We start from the raw sequence: 24,865 nt of genomic DNA, 5'->3' as shown, positions 1-24,865 counted from the left end.
AAAAATTTGTTATGGTGTCGTCATGTTGAAAATAAATGTTAATAAGTCCTGGTATGGTGGTGTCAACTTCCTTAGAGAGTAATTCATGAATTAAATGAATAACAGCATCTGTATATCGGGTTACTATTCAGATAACATAGTAAAATGATGGCAGAAGATTGTTAAAAAATTTGAGATATATTTCCACTGGAAAATATATATCTATGAATGAATATTTCCTTGATGGTGTTGGTTTCAGCATACACATAACTGACTGCTTTTACAACCATTGGTTTATTGAATAAAGAATTACAGGTAACTTAGTTTTCTATTTTCCTCCTATGGAAAACTGTTATAGACCCAATGACTAACTTCAAAATAAAATATTTTATGTCCTGAATGTTGATTTCAATACCAAAGAAGATGGGGAAGCTAAAATTTGGATATGATTCTTACCTTTTTTAATAGAAAACTTTCTTCAAGGTTATTTTGCTAAATAAACATCATAATTGTGAGAAAAAAAATCATTTCTTTGATGCATGGGATATCCAGCAAAGGTTTTATTTGAAGGAGGGCAAGGACAGTACATTTTCTGGGACCTTGAATATGTATGGCAGAGACTTTTTTGTCTCTCTGTCAGTTTTCCCTTCTTCTGTACTGTGGTCAACAAACATTCTTTAAGAGCCAAATGACAAGTACTTTAGGCTTTGAAGGCCACATGGTCTATGTTACCACTACTCGAGTCTGCAATTATCGCACAGAAACAACCACAGACAATACATAAAGGAATGGGCATGACTGTGTTCCAATAAAACTTTATTTAAAAATTAGGTGCTGGGAAAAGTGGGCAGCTACATATACAAGAATGAAATTAGAACACTCCCTAACACCAAACACAAAAATAAACTCAAAATGGATTGAAGACCTACATGTAAGGCCAGACACTATAAAACTCCTAGGGGAAAACATAGGAAGAACACTCTTTGACATAAATCACAGTAATTTTTTGACCCACCTCCTAGAGTAATGGAAATTAAAACATAAGTAAATAAGTGGGACCTAATGAAACTTAAAAGATTTTGCACAGCAAGGGAAACTATAAGCAAGACAAAAAGACAGCCCACAGAATGGGTGAAAATATTTGTAAATGAATCAACAAAGGATTAATCTCCAAAATATATGAACATTTCATGCAACTCAATATCAAAGAAACAAACAACCCAATCAAAAAATGGGCAGGAATCTCCCAACACACAAAAGCCAAGGACCAGATGGATTCACGGGTGAATTCTATCAAACATTTAGAGAATAGCTAACACCTAGCCTTCTCAAACTCTTCCAAAATATTGCAGAAGGCGGAACACTCCCAAACTCATTCTACAAGGCTACCATCACCCTGATACCAAAACCAGGCAAAGATGTCACACAGAAAATTACAGACCAATATCACCGATGAATAGAGATGCAAAAATCCTCAACAAAATACTAGCTAACAGAATCCAACAGCACATTAAAAATATCATACACCATGATCTAGTGGGGTTTATCCCTGGGATGCAAGGATTCTTCAATATACGCAAATCAATCAACGTGATACATCATATCAACAAATTGAAGGATAAAAACCATATGATCATCTCAATAGTTGCAGAAAAAGCTTTTGACAAAGTTCAACATCCATTTATGATAAAAGCTCTCCAGAAAATGGGCATAGAAGGAAATTACCTCAACATAATAAAAGCCATATATGAGAAACCAAAAGCCAACATCGTTCTAAATGGGGAAAAACTGAAAGAATTCCCTCTAAGAACAGGAACAAGACAAGGGTGTCCACTCTCACCATTATTATTCAACATAGTTTTGGTAGTTTTAGCCACAGCAATCAGAGAAGAAGAAGAAATAAAAGGAATACAAATTGGAAAAGAAGTAAAATTGTCACTCTTTGCAGATGACATGATATTGTATATAGAAAACCCTAAAGACTCTACCAGAAAACTGCTAGCACTAATTGATGAATTTAGTAAAGTAGCAGGATACAAAATTAATGCACAGAAATCTCTTGCATTCCTATACACTAACAACGGAAGAGCAGAAAGAGAAATCAAGGAAACTCTCCCATTTACCATTGCAACAAAAAGAATAAAATACCTAGGAATAAACCTGCCTAAGGAGGCAAAAGATCTGTATGCAGAAAACTTTAAGACATTGCTGAAAGAAATCAAAGACGACACAAACAGATGGAGGGACATACCATGTTCCTGGATTGGAAGAATCAACATCGTGAAAATGACTGTACTACCCAAAGCAATTTACAGATTCAATGCAATCCCGATCAAATGACCAATGGCATTTTTCACAGAACTAGAGCAAGAAATCTTACTATTTGTATGGAAATGCAAAAGACCCCGAATAGCCAAAGCAATCTTGAGAAGGAAAAATGGAGTTGGTGGAATCAGGCTTCCTGACTTCAAACTATACTACAAGGCCATAGTGATCAAGACAGTATGGTACTGGCACAAAAATAGAAGGGAAGATCAATGGAACAGAATAGAGAACTCAGAAGTAAGCCCAAACACATATGGGCACCTTATCTTTGACAAAGGAGGCATGAATATACAATGGAAAAAAGACAGCCTCTTCAATAAGTGGTGCTGGGAAAATTGGACAGCTACATGTAAAAGAATGAAATTAGAACACTTCCTAACACCATATACAAAAATAAACTCCAAATGGATTAAAGACCTACATGTAAGGCCAGACACTATAAAACTCCTAGAGGAAAACATAGGCAGAACACTCTATGACATCCATCAAAGCAAGATCCTTTTTGACCCACCTCCTAGAATCATGGAAAGAAAATCAAGAATAAACAAATGGGATCTCATGAAACTGAAAAGCTTTTGCACAGCAAAAGAAACCATAAACAAGACTAGAAGGCAACCCTCAGAATGGGAAAAAATAGTTGCCTATGAAACAACGGACAAAGGATTAACCTCCAAAATATACAAGCAGCTCATGCAGCTTAATACCAAAAAAGCATATAACCCAATCCACAAATGGGCGGAAGACCTAAATAGACATTTCTCCAAAGAAGACATACAGATGGCCAACAAACACATGAAAAGATGCTCAACATCATAATCATCAGAGAAATGCAAGTCAAAGCCACAATGAGGTATCACCTCACACCCGATCAGAATGGCCATCATCACAAAATCTGGAAACAACAAATGTTGGAGACGGTGTGGAGAAAAGGGAACTCTCCTGCACTGTTGGTGGGAATGTAAGTTGGTACAGCCACTATGGAAAACAATTTGGAGTTTCCTTAAAAAACTACAAATAGAACTACCATATGATCCAGTAATCCCACTCCTGGGCATATACCCAAAGAAAACCATAATCCCCAAAGAAACATGTACCATAATGTTTATTGCAGCACTCTTTACAATAGCCAGGACATGGAAGCAACCTAAATGCCCATCAAAAAATGAATGGATAAAGAAGATGTGGCATATATATACAATGGAATATTACTCAGCTATAAAAAGGGATGAGATGGAGCTATATGTCATGAGGTGGATAGACCTAGAGTCTGTCATACAGAGCAAAGTAAGTCAGAAAGAGAAAGACAAATATTGTATGCTAACTCACATATACGGAATCTAAAAATGATACTGATGAACTCAGTGACAAGAACAAGGACGCAGATGCAGAGAATGGACTGGAGAACTCGAGGTTTGGGGGGGGCGGGGGGTGAAGGGGAAGCTGAGACAAAGCGAGAGAGTAGCACAGACATATATATAGTACCAACTGTTAAATAGATAGCCAGTGGGAAATTGTAGTATAACAAAGGGAGTCCAACTCGAGGATGGAAGATGCCTTAGAGGACTGGGACAGGGAGGGTGGGGGGGACTTGAGGGAGGGAGGGAATATGGGGATATGTGTATAAAAACAGATGATTGAACTTGGGTACCCCCCAAAAAATAATAAATAAATTAAAAAAAAAATGGGCAGAAGACCTAAATAAGCATTTCTCCAAAGAAGACACACAGCTGGCCAAGAGGCACATGAAAAGATGCTCAACATCACTAATTATTAGAGAAATGCAAATCAAAACTATAATGAGGTATCACCTCACACAGGTTAATAAGGAATCATCAGAAAATCTAAAAACAATAAATGCTGGAGAGGATGTGGAGAAAAGGGAACCCTCTTGCACTGTTGGTGGGAATGTAAATTGATACAGCCACTATGGAGAACAATATGGAGGTTCCTTGAAAAACTAAAAATAGAATTACCATATGATCCAGCAATCCCACTACTGGGCATATACCCAGAGAAAACCATAATTCAGAAAGACACATGCACCCCAATGTTCATTGCAGCACTGTTTACAATAGCCAGGTCATGGAAACAACCTAAATGTCCATCAACAGATGAATGGATAAAGAAGATGTGGTACATATATACAATGGAATACTACTCAGCCATAAAAAGGAGCGAAATTGGGACATTTGCAGAGACACGAATGGACCTAGAGACTGTCATACAGAGTGAAGTAAGTCAGAAATAGAAAAACAAATATCGTATATTAACGCATGTATGTGGAATATAGAAAGATGGTACAGATCAACCAGTTTGCAAGGCAGAAATAGAGACACAGATGTAAAGAACAAATATATGGACACCAAAGGGGGAAAGTGTGTGTGTGGGGGGTGTTGGGGTGGGATGAATTGGGAGATTGGGATTGCCATATATACATTATTACTAATAAAAAATATCAAATTGTACAATTTAAATATATGCAGTTTTTGGTATATCAGTTATATCTCAATAAAAGTTCTTAAAAAATAAAATAAAAATTAGGAAGTAGGCTGGCTTAGGCCTGTGTGTTGTAGTTTGCTGACCTCTGTTCTAACAGAACCTCTCATTTATAGCTGGGTACGTGACTGCCTGAAATTAAAACTGCATTTATCAGCCACCTTTTAAAGCTAATTATAGTCCTGTCATTAGATGCTGGAAAATGGAAAGTAAGCAAAAGTATGGTCTCTGCCTCTAGGAATTATTTTTCAGGACTTTCCCTACATAAATAAGTCTGATGGTGTGGAAGATAGCTAAAAGCAGACCTCTCATCAGAAGAACTATGCAAGCTAGTAAATTAGTCTGATTAAAGTTCCATAGATGCTGGTAAAAGACACAAGCCTCCTAGGTCAGAGACTGTTCCTCACAGCAAATGCAGGAAAAGGAGTTTCAACATAGTTGTGCCAGTTCCCTGAGCCTCGGGTCCCAAGAGGATACAGAGAGCCCCACGGTGCTTGCACGTGCTAGTGTGTCATTGGAGGGAAACCCTGCATGTGCGAAATCCACCACTTTCATGAGAAGCAGTTAGCAAGCCTGCTGTGTCCAGAGGGACCAGGTGCTTTACCAGACTATGCGGTACATACTGTGAGGTGTTATTTCACTTCTCAGGGTTGCCAGTAGCATATTCTCAATACTGAGAAGTGACCCTCACACTGGGCGAAAGAATTATCAAGACTGTAATTTTGACACACTCAGCAAGATTTGTACGACTCGAGTCCCATGGCAGACTGCCTCCCACTGTGTTTTCTAAAAAAAGTGTCATTCTTCTCATTTCTTCCTTCTGGATGTCGGTATGGAGGGCTTGATAGCTAGAGGTTGATTGACATCTTCAATCATATTTTAATCTGTGGATCAACGTGGGCCACGAAAGATAGAGCAATAACATAAAAGAATCCTGGGTCCCTTTCACTGTGGAGTATCACACCAACCCTGGACTTTTGTGCAAATGAGAAATAAAATTCTCTTTTGTTTAAGTCATTGTTAATTGGGGGCTTTCTGACAGTTGTAACTGAATCTAATCCCAATTAATACAATATCTAAGACTGCCTTTCTATTGCTTTTATATATAAACTGACAATTAGGGTGTGTATAAAGTACTTGGCTCACAACCTTTTTCTCTTAACTCTATAGATATTAGTTTGTGATCTATCAATCACTGTTACAAAAGAGAAGTATCTGAGATAAGACTGATTTTTTTTTAATAAATGTATGTATTTATATATTTATTTATTGGCTGTGTTGGGTCTTTATTGCTGTGCGCCTAGGCTTTCTCTAGTTGCGGCAAGGGTGTTGCGGGCTTCTCATTGCAGTGTCTTCTCTTGTTGCAGAGCACAGGCTCTAGGCACATGGGCTTCAGTAGTTGTGGTGCACCGACTTAGTTGCTCTGCAGCATGTGGGATCTTCCCGGACCAGGGCTTGAACCCATGTCCCCTGCACTGGCAGGCAGATTCTTAACTACTGTGCCACCATGGAAGTCCCAAGACTGATTCTTTGTGTGTGTGTGTGTGTGTGTGTGTGTGTGTGTGTGTGTGTGTTTGCATGCACACATGCATGAGAGGGTGCTTTTTTTGAATTATTTTCTTTATTCTAAAATATAATCTTGATCGACTTTGAATAGCCAATTATTATCTCTAAAGTGAATTTTAATTCTGCTATTATAATCTTAGTTTATTTATTCACCTAACATCTCTGACCTTGTTGTTCTTTATGGGTATCTAGTCCTGTTATTTTAGCCTCTTTTATCCTTTTGGTCTTTGGCTCTGTTTTATAGAATCTGTATTTTTAGGAGTTGGTTGAATTTGGCAAATATTTTCCAACACTTAAATTTTCTTCAGGTTGCTGTAATTGATGACTTTCAGCTGCCTGGTTTTCATCCAAGTCTTTAACATGTGGGTCTGTTTTTCTTACATAGGCCTGTGTTAAGTTTTTTTCCCTCTTATCCTTCTCCTGTTTGAAGAGCACTAAACACATTCATTGTTTACCAACATAAAGAGCTGGTTGATTTGGTTCTTTTATCTCTTTGAATCAAGGCCTCTTTTCAGGCTTTGGTTAGAAAGCAGCCCAATTCACTTGACCCCATTTCCTAGATCTCAAACACTAATAACTGATGTAAGGGATGAAAATTTATACTTATAACCTGGTGTTGCCTCTTACGACTGTTCTTTGCATGTGTTGACCTGAAACAAATAGACTGCCAGATATTTTCCAGCAAAGTTGGGTTTACTTGGGATTAGCAGAGAATTGCAGTTCGGGGTCTACAACCATGGTGGGCCACGTGCAAGTCACTGCACGGCACAGCAGGGGGAACGCTTTTACAGAGAGGCAAAGGAAATTGGAAAGGCTTGTAGTAAACAAAGAGTCCATGACTTTTCATTAGCTGGGTCCTTGCCAGAAAACAAGAGTAGTCTTTCTTCTTCCTATTGAGCTCTGTTGTGGTTGCAGGACATGAGCGCTCCCCTTTCTGGTCTCCAAATTTTATTTAACGGAGGTTTCTGTTTATTAATTGTTTACACATAGCATAGAAGCTCTGCATGCAGTGAGTCTTTGCAGAACCCATATAATAAAGCCTAGCCTATAGCTTGGTTTCTGTAGCTCAACAATTTTGTGTCCTCCATTCATTACCCTGAACTCTCTTGAAGAGATAAACGTTTCTCTTGATAAAACAATGACCTAAAAAGAAAACCAACTTTAATGCTTGTAGTAAAGTCAAAAGTAAGTAAGGGGGAGTTCTAGAGCAACTTAACGGGACTGAGAATTTATCTGATATTTGAAAGCTTCAACAGACACGCTGGTATATCTGTCTGAGCCTCAGATCCTTCTGTGATGACTTTCAAGTCCGACTATGAACATAAACATTAGTACTGTAGTTTTTGTTTGCAATTTTCTTCCCATATCCTAAGCCAGTTCTTCCATGTGTTATTGATGGTAGAGATGGAAAGGAATTTTCTTAGGGCTCTAAACATAAGATTTCTTGGAAGAGGAAATTTTTTTCTCTAGGCTAATTAACTAGCCCTCATGATGGATAAGAACTTAATGGAACATTGTGAGGTTAACACCTACTAAATCATATTAACAATTTCGAAAATTTGGATAGGCCCTAACCATATGGTTGGAAAGCAGAAAAAACTAATTAAAATACTTTGCCATTCCAAGCTCTTGGAGACTAATAGGTTTCCAGAAATATTATTAATGATGACTAACATTTATATCATAATCTATATTAACTACACATGTCAACATAAGAGATATATAAAGTATCATACATTAATATCCTAAACTACATTGCTAAATGAAGAATATTTGCATAAAAGAAATCTATAACTCATAATTTTAATCTAGCATATTAATATTACATTCATGATAAAGTAGAGTTTTAATGTGGCTTTTCAATGTGAAACAATTCTTACACTTCTTTTCCTTTGTTTTCCTAAGTAAAGTGAATATATACTTTTCAAAATTTTACTTAGTAGCATTAAATAAAGTCAAGAGCATTCTGGCTATTATTTGTTAAAAAGACAGTATGAATTGCCTCTGGAAGATTTTGATTTGTTTGAAACTCTTTTAATCTATCAAGCTTAATTCAGAGATGTTTTCTATTAATAATTCATATTAACCTTCAAGTTGCTAATGGATACAAGACTGTTAATACCCCAGTAAACTATTTTAGCCTGTTCACATCAGAGCCAAAGCTGCACTACTTAAAACTTAATGTATGTATGCTTACTGCTTTTATACTTGTTTTATTCTTTTTTATACTAAAGCTATTTTATATTTCTTATAAAAGGGTTCATTATATAGAGTAATAATTTAACCAACATTATAAGAGTAGTTATCTACTTAACAGGTCTGAGTTTCTCAAGTGTTTGTATCAACTTCATATAATTCATTTACTAAGAATGGAACTATATTAATGGTTTAGTTTTAAAAGTACAATTTCAAAAGAGATGTCAACTAATTAGCAGATATTATATATTGGCCATAGTGAGAAATACTTGTTTTTTACTTTGTTTTTGATAAATTCTTTTAAGCTTTTAAAAGTTAATTAATTAATTTATTGGCTGCGTTGGGTCTTTGTTGCTGCACAAGGGCTTTCTCTGGTTGTAGAGAGCGGGAACTGCTCTTCGTTGTGGTGTGTGGGCTTCTCATTGCGGTGGCTTCTCTTGCTGCAGAGCACGGGCTCTAGGCACATGGGCTTCAGTAGTTTTGGCACATGGGCGCAATAGTTGTGGCTCACAGGTTCTAGAGCACAGGCTCAGTAGTTGTGGCTCACGGGCTTAGCTGCTCTGTGGCATGTGGGATCTCCCCAGCCTGGGGATCGAACCTGTGTCCCCTGCATTGGCAGGTGGATTCTTAACCACTGCACCACCAGGGAAGCCCTGTTTCTGATAAATTCTTATTTGCAGAACAATAGTGCTATAAGTCAAGACAATAATACATAGTTGAATTTAACTTTATTCAAAAGATTTTTTCTCCTATGTTGTGTGATTACTCCAACAGTATATTTTAAAGCCATAATTATCTAAATTGTTCTGTTTTCATATCTCCTCAATCTTTAAATAATTTTTATATTGTTTAAAAATAATGAAATAATGTTAAATATTGAGACTATATTCTTATATGTATCATATGCCTATTGTATAAATAAAAGTCTTTCACTTACAAACTTTAAATAAATTAGGAGTTATATGTAAATGTTCTGTAATAAGTTGTGCTTTGCATGGCAAAAGCAAATAAACATTTCTTAGTATTTTGAATACCAAAGTATTTTACCTACACATGTTTTTTAGTTCAGACTTGGTAAAGTTCAAGGGCATCCAAGTATGAAATAGCTTGTGAGGAAATTCACATTGCTTTCTTAATTTGATTAGGTTGGGGAAAAGGACACTAAATAGATCATCGTCTTTAATAATTTTGGTTCAAATATAGACATTAAGTATTGTACATAGACTAGTAAATGTGTAGATAATTTTCCCAAAGCCTGTAAAGGGAGTTGGCATTATAAAATACATTAATTTCCATTGACTATCTCATCTGCATTTTAATATATTTTATTACATAGACTTGCTTATGGGAAGCATTGTTAAAAATGCTCAGAAAGGGCAATATGGCAAAAAAAATAACATATGAGAAATCATATATTTAGGTTTTTAGGATAAATGTAACTAGGTATTTTATATAAATGATGAAAAATAAGGCATTGGTTACTGAGAAGAATGTAGTTAAAAAATAATTGTCCAAGTAGAAAAGAAACTTAATTCTAAGAGAAAAGTAAACACTTTGGTGCACTAATTATTTTTAACTTTATATCAAAGTAAAACATGTACATATTTTAAGTAAAATGAATATGTTCGAAGATTTATAATGTAAAGTGGCATACTTCTGACCCACTCCTCCCATTCTTCATGTCCAGATCTCCTTTCTAGAGATCACGACTTTCAACTCTTTTATCTTGTAGCTAAATAATATACTATCTCTTGATTTATAAGTTTTAGAAGATAGCCACCGACCTTCAGCTATGGAAGACGAGATTTAGCTCTTTCATACTATCATATCCATGTTTTCTTGGAATACAATTATATTTTGAGTCAGCAAATATTCAAACCCTACCTTTTTTTTGGACTATGAAAAGATTGTTTCCTATTAAACTAAGAAGTATTCTAAGATGATGTTTCTTTCTTGTACAACTTTCTGTATTTCCTTGAGCTAATAATTGCCTTTTCCCCCATCTGCTTAATTTTCTTATCAAGTTTTCTCCATACCCTGTAACAGCCTCTCAATATAACTTTTACTTCTGAAAATTCCATCTCACACATACTTAGTATTGATTAGATATAGAATTTTAAGTTGAAAAATGTCTTTAAGCCATTGCTATCTGTCATTCTGCTTTGGGGAATTTTTCCTGCATTCTTTTCCAATAATTTTCTCTTTGTTTTCTCAGATTCTTTTCCTTGTAGCTCCTATAATCAGAGACTGAATTCTTTACATTGATCCTCAACTTTTTAAAAAAATCTTGTAAGTCCTATTTCCATTTTATTGTCCTTTTGTTTTACTTTCTAGGAGAGTTTTTTGGTGTTAAATTCAAATTTTTTTCCATCAAGTTGTTTTTTCTGCTTTCACATTATTCTCTAAAAATCTTTTTAATTAAAAAATGTTAAAATAGCATCCTATACTTGCTTAATGGATGCAATATCCTTTCTAATGTCTTTTAGAGTGTTTGTTCTCGATTTTAATACTTTGTTCTGCTTGCATCATCTCAAGTTCACCTAAATTGTTTTTTGTTGTTGTTGTTGTTGATCTATCTCTCTGTCTTTTAGATTGGAGGTTTTTCTCAAACATCGGTTGATCTTTGGCTGTTGATTCATATTTTAAAATGTCAGTGAAGTGGCTTTCACTGTAGTGGTGACCTTCTGTGGGGGGACAACTACTTGTGACCCTCTCGTTTTCCCAACAAAAAATTCCCTAAGCCCCTGCCAAGTGTGCTAGTATCTGGGGATTTGGGAACAGGGCGGGGGGTAGAATGGTGTTCTCACCATCAGTGTGAAGACTTTCACTTACATCTCAGTATAATGCCTGACCCTTGTCCTCCACTATGCCTAGATGCTCCAGTTTTTGTTTTATAATTTTTTTCCCTCAGAGAACAAACCATCTGAACCCCAGGGGGAGAAAGGGAGGAAGGTTCCTTTGAGGGAACTTGGGGAGGGATCTTAAAAGCTAAGTGTTCCTTGTGGAGACTTTCAGCCAAGCCTTATGCTTCACCTTTGCCTTCAAAGATTTCAGTGCCTGGGGATTCTGGGTTTAGGGAGGAAGAATAGCATGGAATTTCAATGATATGCCCCTCTCCAGACAAGTGTTTCTGTTCTCTGTTCCTTTTAGGTCTGGTGCCACCCTTTATCTGTTTCTCTACACAAGTTACAATTTGAGGTCTTTGTTGTCTTCTGGTTTCACGGAAGATGTAGTTTTTTTAGATTTTTATAATTCTCCATGTTTGGGGATGCCATTTCTTTGAATATAAAATAGCGCAAGGAATTAGGTACTTTGCCATCTTAAAACCGGAAGTCGTCTAAATCAATGATTTCAAAATACAGGTTTATACAAATTTTATAGAGAGGCATTTGAAATAATAGTGTTACTTCCCAAAACATAACACCCAGAACATTTTAATTTTACTGGTAGGTTTTTATTTTCAAGTATTTTTGAGCGTGATAGGTGGGAATATAAACACAGAAGGCCTGTATCCTACCCCCAGGAAACTTATCATCTAGCGGGGAGGTGAAACTTGGAAGGGAATTGTTGTCACAAAGCAGAAACTATAAAAGGGCAGTGACAAAGTCAGTCGGAACTATGCACCAGAAGCATTCAGTGCCAGGAGATGCAATTTGCATCTTAAGAGAGAAGGATTTCCAGGCGGAGGTAGAATTTTTATATGAGAGTTAATGTTTGGGGTAGGATTTGCACCTAGTAAGAGCTTAATAAATATTTGCTGAATATAATTGATACTGTTCAGCTTTGGTGGTTTGACATTTTTTTTTCCACTTCCGTTAATGGTAAATATTCTTTACTTCAATGTAGTGTATCAGCAGCAATCAGTTTCACTTATTCTCATCTTAGTTTTCCTGACAGGAGTTAACAAAAACATTTCTATACAGAAAATTCACCATTCAATGACAGTTATTGATATATCCTGTAATTACAAAAAAAATTCTTCCTGTGAGAATTCCAACATATTAATGATGCATGTATATTATTAAGAATTATAAATATTGAGTAATAAAGCTTCAAGTTCACATGTTCCCAGATGCTATTTTGGGGCTAGTAGATTAGCAATTTTTCAAGAACATAAGCAGTAATTAGAAATCTTTCATAATTTCTTTCAGAAACAGCACTTGATTTTAATTCTTTCATTTAAAAAAACTTGTAAGAAAAAAACTGTCAGAACTCTTGACATTTTTATAGCTTGACAAAAATTAAGTATAATTAAAATGAAATATTTGTTGCATAAATTAAACTGCAATTAATATGTTTTCTGTCACTGCTTGAAAGATAAGATGAAAATGGTGTTGTTAGCAGACTCCCTGCTGTGAGACTAATTTCTTGATTTTTATACCTCACATTATCATACACATTCTCGCAGTAAAAGAGTAAACCAACAAGGGGAAAACATTGTTTGATGAAAATGGTATACAGGAGATAAGCTGGCTTCTATGAAGGCAAGGCAATATTACTTTTTAATTTTAAGATCTGATTACTGGTTGATTTCAAGGTTAAGATTTGTACTTTCAAAGCCATTAAGATAAGTAGAAAATTGCCCCTTCATTTTAGTTAGCTATGCCTTTTAAATTATCCATTGTATTGTTTTAGGATGTTTGCGTTTTCAGGAGGTAATTAGAAAATGAACAATACTTGTTTTGCAGAGGCCTCACCCTCTAGCTAAATTCCATCACAAAAACTTAGATGTGAATAATTTCAAGAAAAGTGGAGGAAAAATATTTTCTGTTAGTACTTTTGGACGAGGATCACTTTTTTCTCATGGGAGCCCACAATTAAAGAAAAAAACACCGGACCTTGACAAAAGTTAGTTATTGCTAATCCTAAAAACACATTCTTCAGCTGCCATTTACCCAGACAGTGCATCAAGTATTATTTCTATGTGCCTTTTCCTGGCTAATTACTTTTTGACATTAGATACCATTTGTGGTATTGACGCAAGAAATAGGTCATCATTATTAATAGCCTTATTTATTTCTCCAAACATCTCTCTTGGGCAGCGCTGCTCAAGGGATGTAAATGCATGAGTGGAATTAGAAATTATGGGCGAGACCCCATTCACTAGCTGAACTCTTGCACTCCTGATCCTTGGGGGCCGGGATGGTGTCCATTCACCGACAGCATAGGATGTGTCTGTGCCTGTTGAAGTGAATTAGTGGAGCTCTGTTCATATATAACAAGGCCATGGTGCCCCTTTTGTGTGGTCTACAGAGAAAAGGCAGTACTTTTTTTTACTGCTTGATGCCTCCTACATTCTGCACTAGCAGGTTTCAGACATTGAAAAAATCCTCCCAAAATCTTAGAGGAGATCAGTTGATCTTTTTAAGGTAACTTAGCAGGTTTTGGATACTGGAAGTGACGCTAGTGGTGTAGTGACACAATTGGTGGTTGGTAGTTAGGCTCTTCGTTTGCATGGTTACACTCTCACCTCCTTTGCGTTAGTGTTCAAGTGTCACCTCAGAGCATCCTTTCCTGACCACCTGGTTTGAGTTGCAGGCCCTGTCACACCCTTCTCTCCTACCCCATCTTATTTTTCTTCACAGAACTTACTATTATGTGACTTAGTTTGCTTGTTGTCTGTCTCCGCTCACTAGAACTTCAGCTTCAGGGAGACCAGCATTTTTTTCTGATTTATGCATTGCTGTATCCTCACTGCTTGGACCAGTGCTTGGCACATAAATAGGCACTCAAATTGTACTTTTTGAGAAAATAAAGAAGGAAGGGAAAGAGGGAGGGAAGAAGGAAGGAAGGAAGGGAGGGAGGGAGGAAGGAGGGCAAGGGCAGGGCAGGGTAGGGAGGGAGGAAGAAAGAAAGGGAGGGAAGGAGAGAAAGAGAAAGAACGAAAGGAAGAAAGAAAGGAGGGAAGGAGGGAAGGAAGGAGGTAGGGAAAGAAGGATGGAAGGAAGGGAGGGAGAGAGGAAGGAAGGAAAAGAAAGAAAAGATGAGTGAGTGAATAAATTAATGTTTAAAACACAATTCTTTTTTACAGGAAATTAAACAAACATGATAATGCCTGGTAATAATATGAAAATCTAAGTTTAGTAGAGGGCTATGAGAATTCTGCTTATTAAAGCTTCATTTATACTTTATCTTATGTTTAATCTCAGAGAAATTATACTGAAATGGAAACTACTTCTTATAAAACTAAAATTTCAGATTGTAATCTGTATATGGTTAATGTTCATGGAGAGTTATTTACAACCCACCCCGTAAGGAATAGTAAACAGTATTTTGAATCCATTAGTTCATATTTTTATTCATGTTCTCACTCATTTGTTTGTTCATTCAGTGCTGCTTGTGTCCTAGGAGACACATGATATATCTGTAATATACTGCTGTAAGTTTAAGCAGCAGTGTGTGTCATGATGGAGCTTAGCTGTACTGAAGCAATACAGTCGATTCTTTTTTCTTTTCTTAAGTCTTTATTGGATTTTTTACAATATTGCTTCCTTTTTTAAAAAATTTTATTTATTTATTTATTTATCTTTTTGGCTTCTTCGGGTCTTCACTGCTGCACGCAGGCTTTCTCTAGTTGCAGCAAGTGGGGGCTACTCTTTGTTGTGGTACATGGGCTTCTCATCGCGGTGGCTTCTCTTATTGCCAAGCACAGGGTCTAGGCACGCAGGCTTCAGTAGTTGTAGCTGGCGGGCTGAGTAGTTGTGGTGCACAGGCTTAGTTACTCCACGACATGTGGGATCTTCGTGGAGCAGGAATCGAGCTTGTGTCCCATGTGCTGGCAGGTGGATTCTTAACCACTGCGCCACCAGGTAAGTCCTGATACAGTTGATTCTCGTAGTTGCGGTAGTTGAGTTCTATGAAGTCGCCGCAAACACTGAATCAGCGAATGCTGAGCCATTGCTCCTAAGGGAGGTGCCGGGTTAGTTTCTTGCAAGCCTCCAGTCAACGTTCTTGTCACCCAATCAATACATAACATTGTTTTGTGTGTGTTTCTGTTGAAAGCCTCCTTATTTAATACATATTGTTGATTTATTAACATTGAACTCCTGGCCAACAGCACTATAACTTATGCTTGAACGAAACTTGTCTAATAAACATATTTTCTCCATAAAGCCCACAGTAACTTTTTTGTGCTTAGGAACGCTAGGTAGCACTTCAGCAGTACACTTGAGGTCTATTTTAAAAAGAGAAATCACCAACAGAAATGTGAAAAAGGTGACACTAAATGAGCACAAAAGGACACTTGTTTACAGCATGAGAGCTGAAATGAGAAGACAGGCTTCGGCTGAGAGGGTGGGTGCTGGGTGACTCAAAATTACACACTTCTGCTTGTATCTGTGAGTGACGGAAAGCACTGTGAGTATGCATTTTGGGGTTACAAATAAATTTTAGTGAGTAGGTGGATTTGCAAATAAGGAATCTGAATAATGTAGATAGATAGTAACAGTGTTCTTATAAAGAAGACATCATTGAACACATCCTTATAGCCTGTTTACTAATGAATCTAGGTGTTATCATCCTTGAAAAATGAGGTCACAATGAGAAGACCTATATTTCTATCCAATCAAGATTTATTGAGGCCCCCTCATTCCTCATAGAACTCATACATAACTATGTTACTTACATTTTCTCTACTATATTCTCTTTCTCTTTCTCTCTCAATCTCCCTCTCTCTCCCTCTCTCTCTCTCTCCCTCTCTCTCATGATTTCTCTATTTCTCCCCCAAATACACTTAGACTCAAGTTATTGAAGTTACAGAGGGACCTAGGCATGGTGTCTACCATCCGGAAAAGGAAAGGTCTGGGAGTGTAGAGTGGAATTTGGGAGGACCCTCTTGATGATGGAGTCCAGGGCATACAGCTGCCATCTCCTTCTCTTGGTTTCTAGAGTGATGAGGTTGAAGGAGAGAGAAAGGGTGTGCTATTCCAGAAGGCTCAAAATTTGAACAGGTTTATGGTTTCCCCAGGGCCAAGTCTATTTATTCATCATTCAGTCATTCCTTCAGCCACATAATACTTTTCAAGCCCCTACTTTGTACCAGGGTAAACTCAGGACACAATATGTCCTGTCTTTTAGCAGTTTTTCCAGCTCTTGAGAGTGTTCTTAGAATACTTAGTTACTCAGAGGCACTCAGTTTCTTTCCTACAAGAAACTCTTAGTACTTAAGAATGTCACAATTCTGGTTTCAGTTGTATTCCCCACTTAAGTGGTTTTCCTTAAGCCATTCCGATGTTATCTTGGAACGTTTTTGCAGCATATTCTCCAGTGCACTAACCATGTACAAGCCCAGACTTTCCCTTTAGTGCCATCCCATATAGCGTTCCCCTGTACTTAAAACGGGTTGCCTTTGTATGTGAAAGTCATGCTACTGGAACCTCTTACCCTGGTATCATTAGCTTTGTTATCAAACCAACTCACAGGCTACAGATGATTCTAACTACAACACTGTCTCTTGTTGGATGTTCCATTTCAGTGACTTTTATTTAGATGACATTCTTATTGTTTGTAGTTGAAATGAAACGATTAGGCCACATTTTATATGTGCATCTATATTTCTGCATCTGGTTTATTGCTTTTTTTTAAAATAAATTTATTTATTTATTTATTTATTTATTTTATTGGCTGTGTTGGGTCTTTTTTGCTGTGTGCAAGCTTTCTTTTAGTTGCGGTGAGTGGGGGCTACTCTTCGTTGTAGTGCGTGGGCTCCTCATTGCTGTGGCTTCTCTTGTTGCGGAGCACAGGCTCTAGGCACTTGGGCTTCAGTAGTTGCAGCACATGGGCTAAATAGTTGTGGCTCACAGGCTCTAAAGCACAGGCTCAAGGGCTTAGTTGCTCTGCAGCATGTGGGATCTTCCTGGAGCAGGGATCGAACCCGTGTCCCCTGCATTGGCAGGTGGATTCTCAACCACTGTGCCACCTAGGAAGCCCTGCATCTGGTTTATTACTTCTTACATATCTTCATATCTTGTATCTCTTTTACTATGGCCATAATCCATATACACCATAATACAATAGACTGGTCAAACAAGAAACGCCATTATTCATCCTTCAATTTACATGTTGGCCTGCCATTTCCCACGTGTGCATTTATAATCAAGACTATAAAGGTGGAAGAGAAATACGAACTAAATAAGAAAAGGATAAAACTGTTAAGAAAAAGAAAGATATATAAAAGTGGAAAAAGAATTAATAGTAACTCAAACATAAAACTGTAGAATTTAGGTGCACTTACCTAAAAATAGGAATAGGTATACTGAAGTCAAATATAAATGACCTTTGAATTAGCAACTATTTAGGATTATTTGTCCAAAACTATTTTTTTAAAGGAAAGGGTTTTTAAGAGTTTCTTATTTGAAAATAGCTAACACTAAGTATTTTCTATATACCAGACATTGTTTTAATTGCTTTATAAGTATGAACTCATAATCCTCATAACAGCCCTGTGAGTAGGCTATCATTTTTATATCATTTCATCCCTGTCTTTCAAATGAGGAACAAGCACCCAGCCAGCTTGGCTCGAAAGCAATCCTGCCTCAGAATAGAAGTCATAAAGTTTTCAAACAACACTTGCAAATACCCTCAATGAGACTCTGAGCATGATGTAATATATAAATGAACTTATTTTCCTTTCTAGGTTCAGACTGGCACTGCATCGTCAACTCAATGTCAGCTAAAAATTATTTCTTAGGAAACATATACACATAGTTTAATTGAAAGAATACATAATAAATCCTCAATCTAGGGAATTTAGAAGAACACAAATAATAGAGAATGCTTTAGGATGTTTTCCTGAAAACTCATAGTGAACAGAAAGAAGAGAGTAACTACAACTTAGCCATTGTGTATATGTTCTTTTGTCGAAACAGTAGAAATGATCTGGCCATCACAGGATTCTCTATGTGTAATGAGAGCAAAGTTGGATCATGCAGGAATAATGCCAGGTGATCTTTTAAACCTGCCTGTGAACTCTTGTTTATAGATTATGGAAAATCCCAAGTGCTAGCCAGACTTAACTGTGGTCTCATTCAGGAAATATCTTCCTGTATTGAATATTCAGCTAAAAGTTCTTGCCACCCTCCTTTTTTTTTTTTTTTTTTTAGCTCTAAGAGAAAAATATTTGCAATACTTTAGAACTGAATATGTAAAAAATATAAGCTGAACAATATGTGCATAACCTTTGATTTCCATCTTGTCCTACTAATCTCAGAGGATTTGTCCACTATAGCGTATCAGCACCGTCCTGCTTACCAACATAGAAGCTGCTTGTGAGTATCTGATGAAAAGCCTTAAATAACTAGATAAACAGTGCAGCTGCCAACCTAAAGTAATCCTACACTTAGGGGGTGAGTGGCCCAGGAAATTTGCTCTTTGTCATTTTGACTTGGGTTTGAAAATGGACCTGGGCTGCATTCCAGCTCAAAGAGCCGTTCACTTCCAAAGACTCCTAAATTGTCCCAAGGAGCTCATTTTGGCAGTGGATTATTTGTGTTTGGCTGGGCATCCTAATAGCGAAAGCTGTCTGCTCTGGCAAGCAAGGGCTATGGCAGGATTTAGAATTACATCCCAGTGTTTTTTCTTGATGGGGTTATTTTTCAGAAAAGCTGCCCGCCACCACCCATTTCAAAAGTGACAATGCACAAGTGTCATGCAGGTTGTTTTCTTGAGCTCATAAATAGCTTCCCATGGCAGGATGGCCTATTTTACGTATTCAAGGCATATTATAAACCAATGAGAACCAGCACCCCACTTTTTCCAAAACCAGAGCTGTCCTAATGGCGAATTCACCTCTTCCTATATCAGAGGTAACGGTTATTGATTGACTAGGGCCAAGTAAAAGAAGTATGGTTTTAAATAAAATAAGAGTGATAAAGAATTTGTGAAAGATTTTCTACTTGGGGATGTAGAGTGTAGGTATTTGAAGAGTCAATCCTTGTTTATCTACTTAACTATAAATGCCCATTGTCTGACTCTCCCACTAGCCTGTGAGGGATCCTGGGAAGACACAACTAAGCTGGTTACCATTAGTTGGAAGCTATCTATAGCATAGTGCTGACACACTACAGATGCTCAAATGTTAGTGGAATGCACAGGTGAAAGTATAACACAGAACTACTGTTGCTTCATTCATTACATTAGAGGAGCCCCAAACTAAATAAACAAGAAGATCCAAAGGAATGAGGGAAGAAAATATTACAATTTCTGTTTATTTTTACCTCATTTGTATATCTATTTAACATTATATTTTACTAGCACAGTATTACACATGTATAATTTCAAACAGATAACCAGAAATACATTGAGGATGCTTACAATGTTTTTACTGATGGAAGATATGATCAAAATCCTTTCAATCCTATTTCACTACATTATCGCACCATAATCAGTCTCTCATACGTGGCAAAGGAATTTATTTAATTTAACTTCTAAAAGCACATGGTGGGTATTATGTGAATAGACTCTTACCCTTGAAGGAAAGATGGAGGGAAAACCTAGGGCTAAGTGCCAGATGTTTTATCCTATTTAATCCTCACACCAACCCTGCAAGATATCTCCATTTTATAGACGATGAAACAGTGAATTAGGAAGTGCTTCCTGTGCTTCTGTTTTCTGGAACAAATTATACAGAATTGGTATCATTTCTTCCTCATTTGGTATAATTCACTAGTGAAATTATCTGGGCCTGTTTTGGAAGGTTATTAATTATTTATGCAATTTTTAAATAGATAGGCTTATTCAGATTATGTCCCCTTGTGTGAATTTTGGTAGATTGTGACTTCCAAGGAATTGGTCCATTTCACCTATCAAATTTATGAACAGAGTTGTTTATACTATTCTTTTATTAACCTTTTAATGTCCATGGGATCAGTAGTTATGGTCCATCTTTCATTTCTGATATTTGTAATTTGTATCTTCTTTCTTTTTTCTTAGCCTGGTTAGGTGTTTATCAATTTATTGATCTTTTCAAAGAACCAGGTTTTGGTTTGGTGATCTTTTTTTCTGATTTCCTATTTTCAATTTCTGCTCTGATTTTACTTTCTTTGGCTTACTTTGGACTTAATCTGCTCTCTTTTTAGTTTCCTAAAGTTGAAGCTTAGATTAGTGACTATAGATCTTCTTTTCTACTATATGCATTCAATGCTATAAATTTTCCTCTAGGCACTGCTTTTGCTGCATCCCACAAATTTTGACAAGGTGTATTTTAGTTTTCATTTAGTTCAAAATATTTTTTTCTTGATGCTTCTTCTTTGTATTATTTAGTAGTATGTTGTTTAATCACTAAATATTTCAGGAATTTTAAATTATCTTTTTGTTGTTAATTTTTAGTTTAATTCCACTGTGGTCTAAGAGCATACTTTGTATGATGTCTACTCTTTTGAAATTGTTAAGGTATAATTTATGGCTCAGAATGTGGTCTACTTGGTGAATATTCCATGTGAGCTCGAGAAGAGTATGTGGTTATTGTTGGATGAAGTAATCTGTAAATGTCAATTAGATCCAGTTGAGTGATAGTGCTTTTCAGTTCAACTGTATCCTTACTGGCATTCTGCCAGCTGGATCTATCAGTTACTTATAAAGGGGTATTGACTTCCAATTGCAATAGTGAATTTGTCTATCTCTCCTTGCAGTTCTATTAGTTTTTACTTCAAGTATTTTGATACTCTGTTGTTAGGCACACACACTTTAAGGACGGTTATGTCTTTTTTGAAAATTGACCCCTTTATCATGTAATGCCCATCTTTATTCCTAATTATATTCCTTACTCTGAAGACTATTTTGTCTGAAATTAATGTAGCTACTCCAACTTTCTTTTGATTAATGTTAGATGGTATATCTTCTCCATCCCTTTACTTTTAATCTGCTTGTGTTTTTTTAATTTAAAGTAGGTTTCATATAGCCAAGATATAGTTGGATCTTGTTTTGCATCCACAGTCTTTGCCTTTTATTAGTGTATTTAAACCATTCACACTTAAAGTGATTATTAATATAATTGGATTAATATTCTATGATATTTGTATCTGTTTTCCATTCATTGCCTTGTTCTTTGTTGGTTTTTTGTTTCTGTTTTTGCCTTCCACTCTTTCAGGCTTCTCTAGTTTTAATTCAGCATTTATATGATTTCATTTTTTCTCCTCTTAGCACATCAGTTATACTTCTTTAAAAAAATCTTTTAGTGGTTATGCTAGAGTTTGGAATATACATTTATGACTAATTCCAAGTCCACTTTCAGATGACACTGTATTGTTTCATAGGTAGTTCAACTACCTTATAACAGATTATTCCCAATTCCTACCTTCCATCCCTTATAATATTGCTGTCATTTATTTGCCTTATCCATAAGCTATAATCACTGATTATATTGTTGTTATTATTTTGAACAAGGCTGTTATCTATAAGATCAATTAGGACCTTTACCTTCATTTATTTCTTCTCTAATGTTCTTCATTTCATGTAGAGCTGAATTTCTAAAGTATATCAGACAGAGAAAGACAAATACTGTGATATCATTTATATGCAGAATCTAAAAATAATACAAACAAATGTATATGCAAAGCAGAAACAGACTTATAGATATGGAAAACAAACTACTGGTTACCAAAGGGGAGAGGGAAGCAGGTAGGGGCAAACTAGGGGTATAGTGCTAAGAGATACTAACTACTATGTATAAAATAGATAAGCAACAAGGATATATTGTACAGTACAGGGAATTATAGCCATTATCTTATAATAACTTTCAATGGAGTATAATCTGTAAAAATACTGAATCACTATGCCATACACCTGAAACTACTATCATATTGTAAATCAACAATTCTTTTTAAATTAGAAAATAAATTTTTTAAATATCCAAAATGATTTATTATAGTAAAATAAAAAACTTAGTTAAAAATAACAAATGTTTAAACTAAGATCACTTGCACAAAACTAACCTGTTCATTTACTTTTTTGAAACTTAGATTATTATTATACATATATATTTATAAAACTTAAACCATTCATAGTTCTAGACTTCAGGGTTCATCAAGTGCCAACATTAAAAAATCACTGTCATGCTTCGCACATATGCCTAACTTCATACATTCAAGTTTAAGAGTAATATGAATTACTTACCATTGCAAAATGTTCCCGTTGTGTCATGTGTGACTCTTGCAAATAATATGTCAATTCCTGAGTACCCCTAGAATCACAATTTCAAATTTCAAAAAAAGCCAGAATATGGATTTCAGCACCACAGGAAAGTAATACTTCATTGCATAAAATTCTGTTGCGTTCATGGTATCCAAAGGGAAGGATTTTATTCAAATTAATTAGTCTTTAAGCATTTTTGTCACGCAAATTCTTTTCATACTCAAAAGCAGTGTCTGTTACAACCTCTTGTCCTTCATGTCACTTGGGCTTAGTTGCTTTTGTTTCATAAACACAAAGCAACAGATGTGGGGCTTTTCCCTGGGGCCTGAATAGCCTTATTCATAAAAGCAGTTATTTAGGGTTGGGGGTCTGTTGTATCGGAGTGGAGAGCCAGATTCCTAGTGACAGAGGTTCCTGCATGTTCTTTAATACATTTATTTTCTGTGTGTTTGTAATGTAGGAACCCTCTAAAGAGGTTGACCCTGGGCAGAGGTCTTTCCTTCCAAGGTTTTCTTAAGAACAATAAAATTATCCAAAATCATTTCTATTGAGGATAAGCCTCCTTTACAGAGGAGAAACACACTTTTATATAGTCTGACCATTTATTTATAGCATCCACTGTCGATTTAGTACTTTACCTCTTTAATGACTTTGCCTATTTAACATGCATGAAAAGCATTCATTTCTATCTCAACCAAATGCTGTTTCTGTGGTTACTCAACAAAAAATGATTTGTCCTCTCTTCCTTCTGAACTTCTTCAGCGTTTGTTTGAATCAGTTCTGTGATACTTACCACAGATGTCCCTCTATTATAATTATCTGTGTGTAACACCTTTCCCTTTTCATTCATTCAGTCAACAAATATTATTTTGCACAAAACAAGGTACCTACCCCTATGAAGCTTGCCATCTCATGCAGGACACAAAATAAATACAGTATCGAAGAGTAGTAATTGCTATGAAGAAAATAGGGCCGTTTAAAATGATAGAAAGTTTCAGGAGTACTATTTTATGTGCAGGTAGTCAGGGAGCATCTCTTTGAACAGGGATGTGATGAAGGGAAGGAAAAAACTGTGGGCAAAACTGGAGACAAAGCTGTCTAGGTGGAGGCGTCTCTAAGAATAAAGACTGAGAGGCAATGTGTTCAGTAAACAGAGGTTTTTCTAGAGACAATTCAATGAGGGGAAATGTAGAAAAAACATCGTGTAAGAAAAGGAGCCAAATGCACCATCGTCAAGGTCAAGGTGAAACGTAGATCATAAGCTCTGTGAAGACAGGTAGCCATGTCCTTGTGTTGCTCAGAGCTTCCCCAGGCTGCCAGCCACAGCTTGTGAAAGCTATGCGTTTAAGAAAATGTCCATATATCTGGCTCTCAACTGATAAAACACGCTAATTTCATTTTATTTGAGGGTATGATGAGAGATTTGCAGTGCAGCTAAATGATCTCTATCTAGCAATTTAATATAATAAATTATTTTTCAAAAATAAAGTAAGAAATCAGTAAGACCTCTTTGGTAATCTTTGATCTTTTTCCTCCTAGGATTTTCAAACTGTATTGCCATCATTTGAGCTCTTCTCAAAGTATGGAAAATTGTATTCAAAAGCTGGACAAATTGTATAAAGGTATGCATTTTTGCTAAAAAGTACTTCAAAAAATGCTATAGTAAATAACATAAAAAATCAAATGAGATTGACTTAACTATCAAGCATTTAAAAAAACCATGCTATAATAATATTTATACGTAATACAGCTCCATATATTTCTTTCACTCTAGTCTAATGGTTTTCAACATTTAGAAATCATGGATTTTGTATTTCAAGTGTCTTCTCCAAAATGAACTCAGAGTAGAACTGACAAATACCTGAAATACCCTTTCTCTTTAAATTAATTAATACAGTAAATAAATAGTTTTACATAATATAATGAGAAAATATTGATGGTGTCCAAAGGCTAAAATATTTCTCATTACTATATAACTAGAGTATAGTTTAAAATACTATATTCAATATGTGTGTTATTTAAAGTGCAAGGTGCCTTTAGAGGATTTGAAATAAATAGCGTTTTGGGGTCTCTAAGGACCAACGTTTGCAGACTAGAGAAGAACAGAGATGCCCACATAAAATTCTAGATCACAGAATAAACTCTCAATGAATGCTGTATTTAATTGCTAAGGCGT

At 36.0% G+C, this 24,865-nt stretch overlaps 1 protein-coding gene across 1 annotated transcript in view; it reads left to right on the top strand.

Annotated features, from left to right (window-relative positions):
- SPATA17 (spermatogenesis associated 17) overlaps positions 1–24,865 on the top strand; it is a 188,709-nt gene that overhangs the window by 160,828 nt on the left and 3,016 nt on the right. The window contains exon 10 of the mRNA XM_057728510.1: positions 24,229–24,311. Within this exon, the coding sequence (XP_057584493.1) occupies positions 24,229–24,309 (81 nt within the window). The 3' untranslated portion in view covers positions 24,310–24,311. The remainder of the gene's footprint in view (positions 1–24,228; positions 24,312–24,865) is intronic.

This window comes from Hippopotamus amphibius, chromosome 3 (assembly GCF_030028045.1).
Source record: "Hippopotamus amphibius kiboko isolate mHipAmp2 chromosome 3, mHipAmp2.hap2, whole genome shotgun sequence".
Classification (NCBI taxonomy): domain Eukaryota; kingdom Metazoa; phylum Chordata; class Mammalia; order Artiodactyla; family Hippopotamidae; genus Hippopotamus; species Hippopotamus amphibius.
The sequence above is the reverse complement of the archived record's forward strand: the minus strand, read 5'-3'. Positions and strand labels throughout refer to the sequence as shown.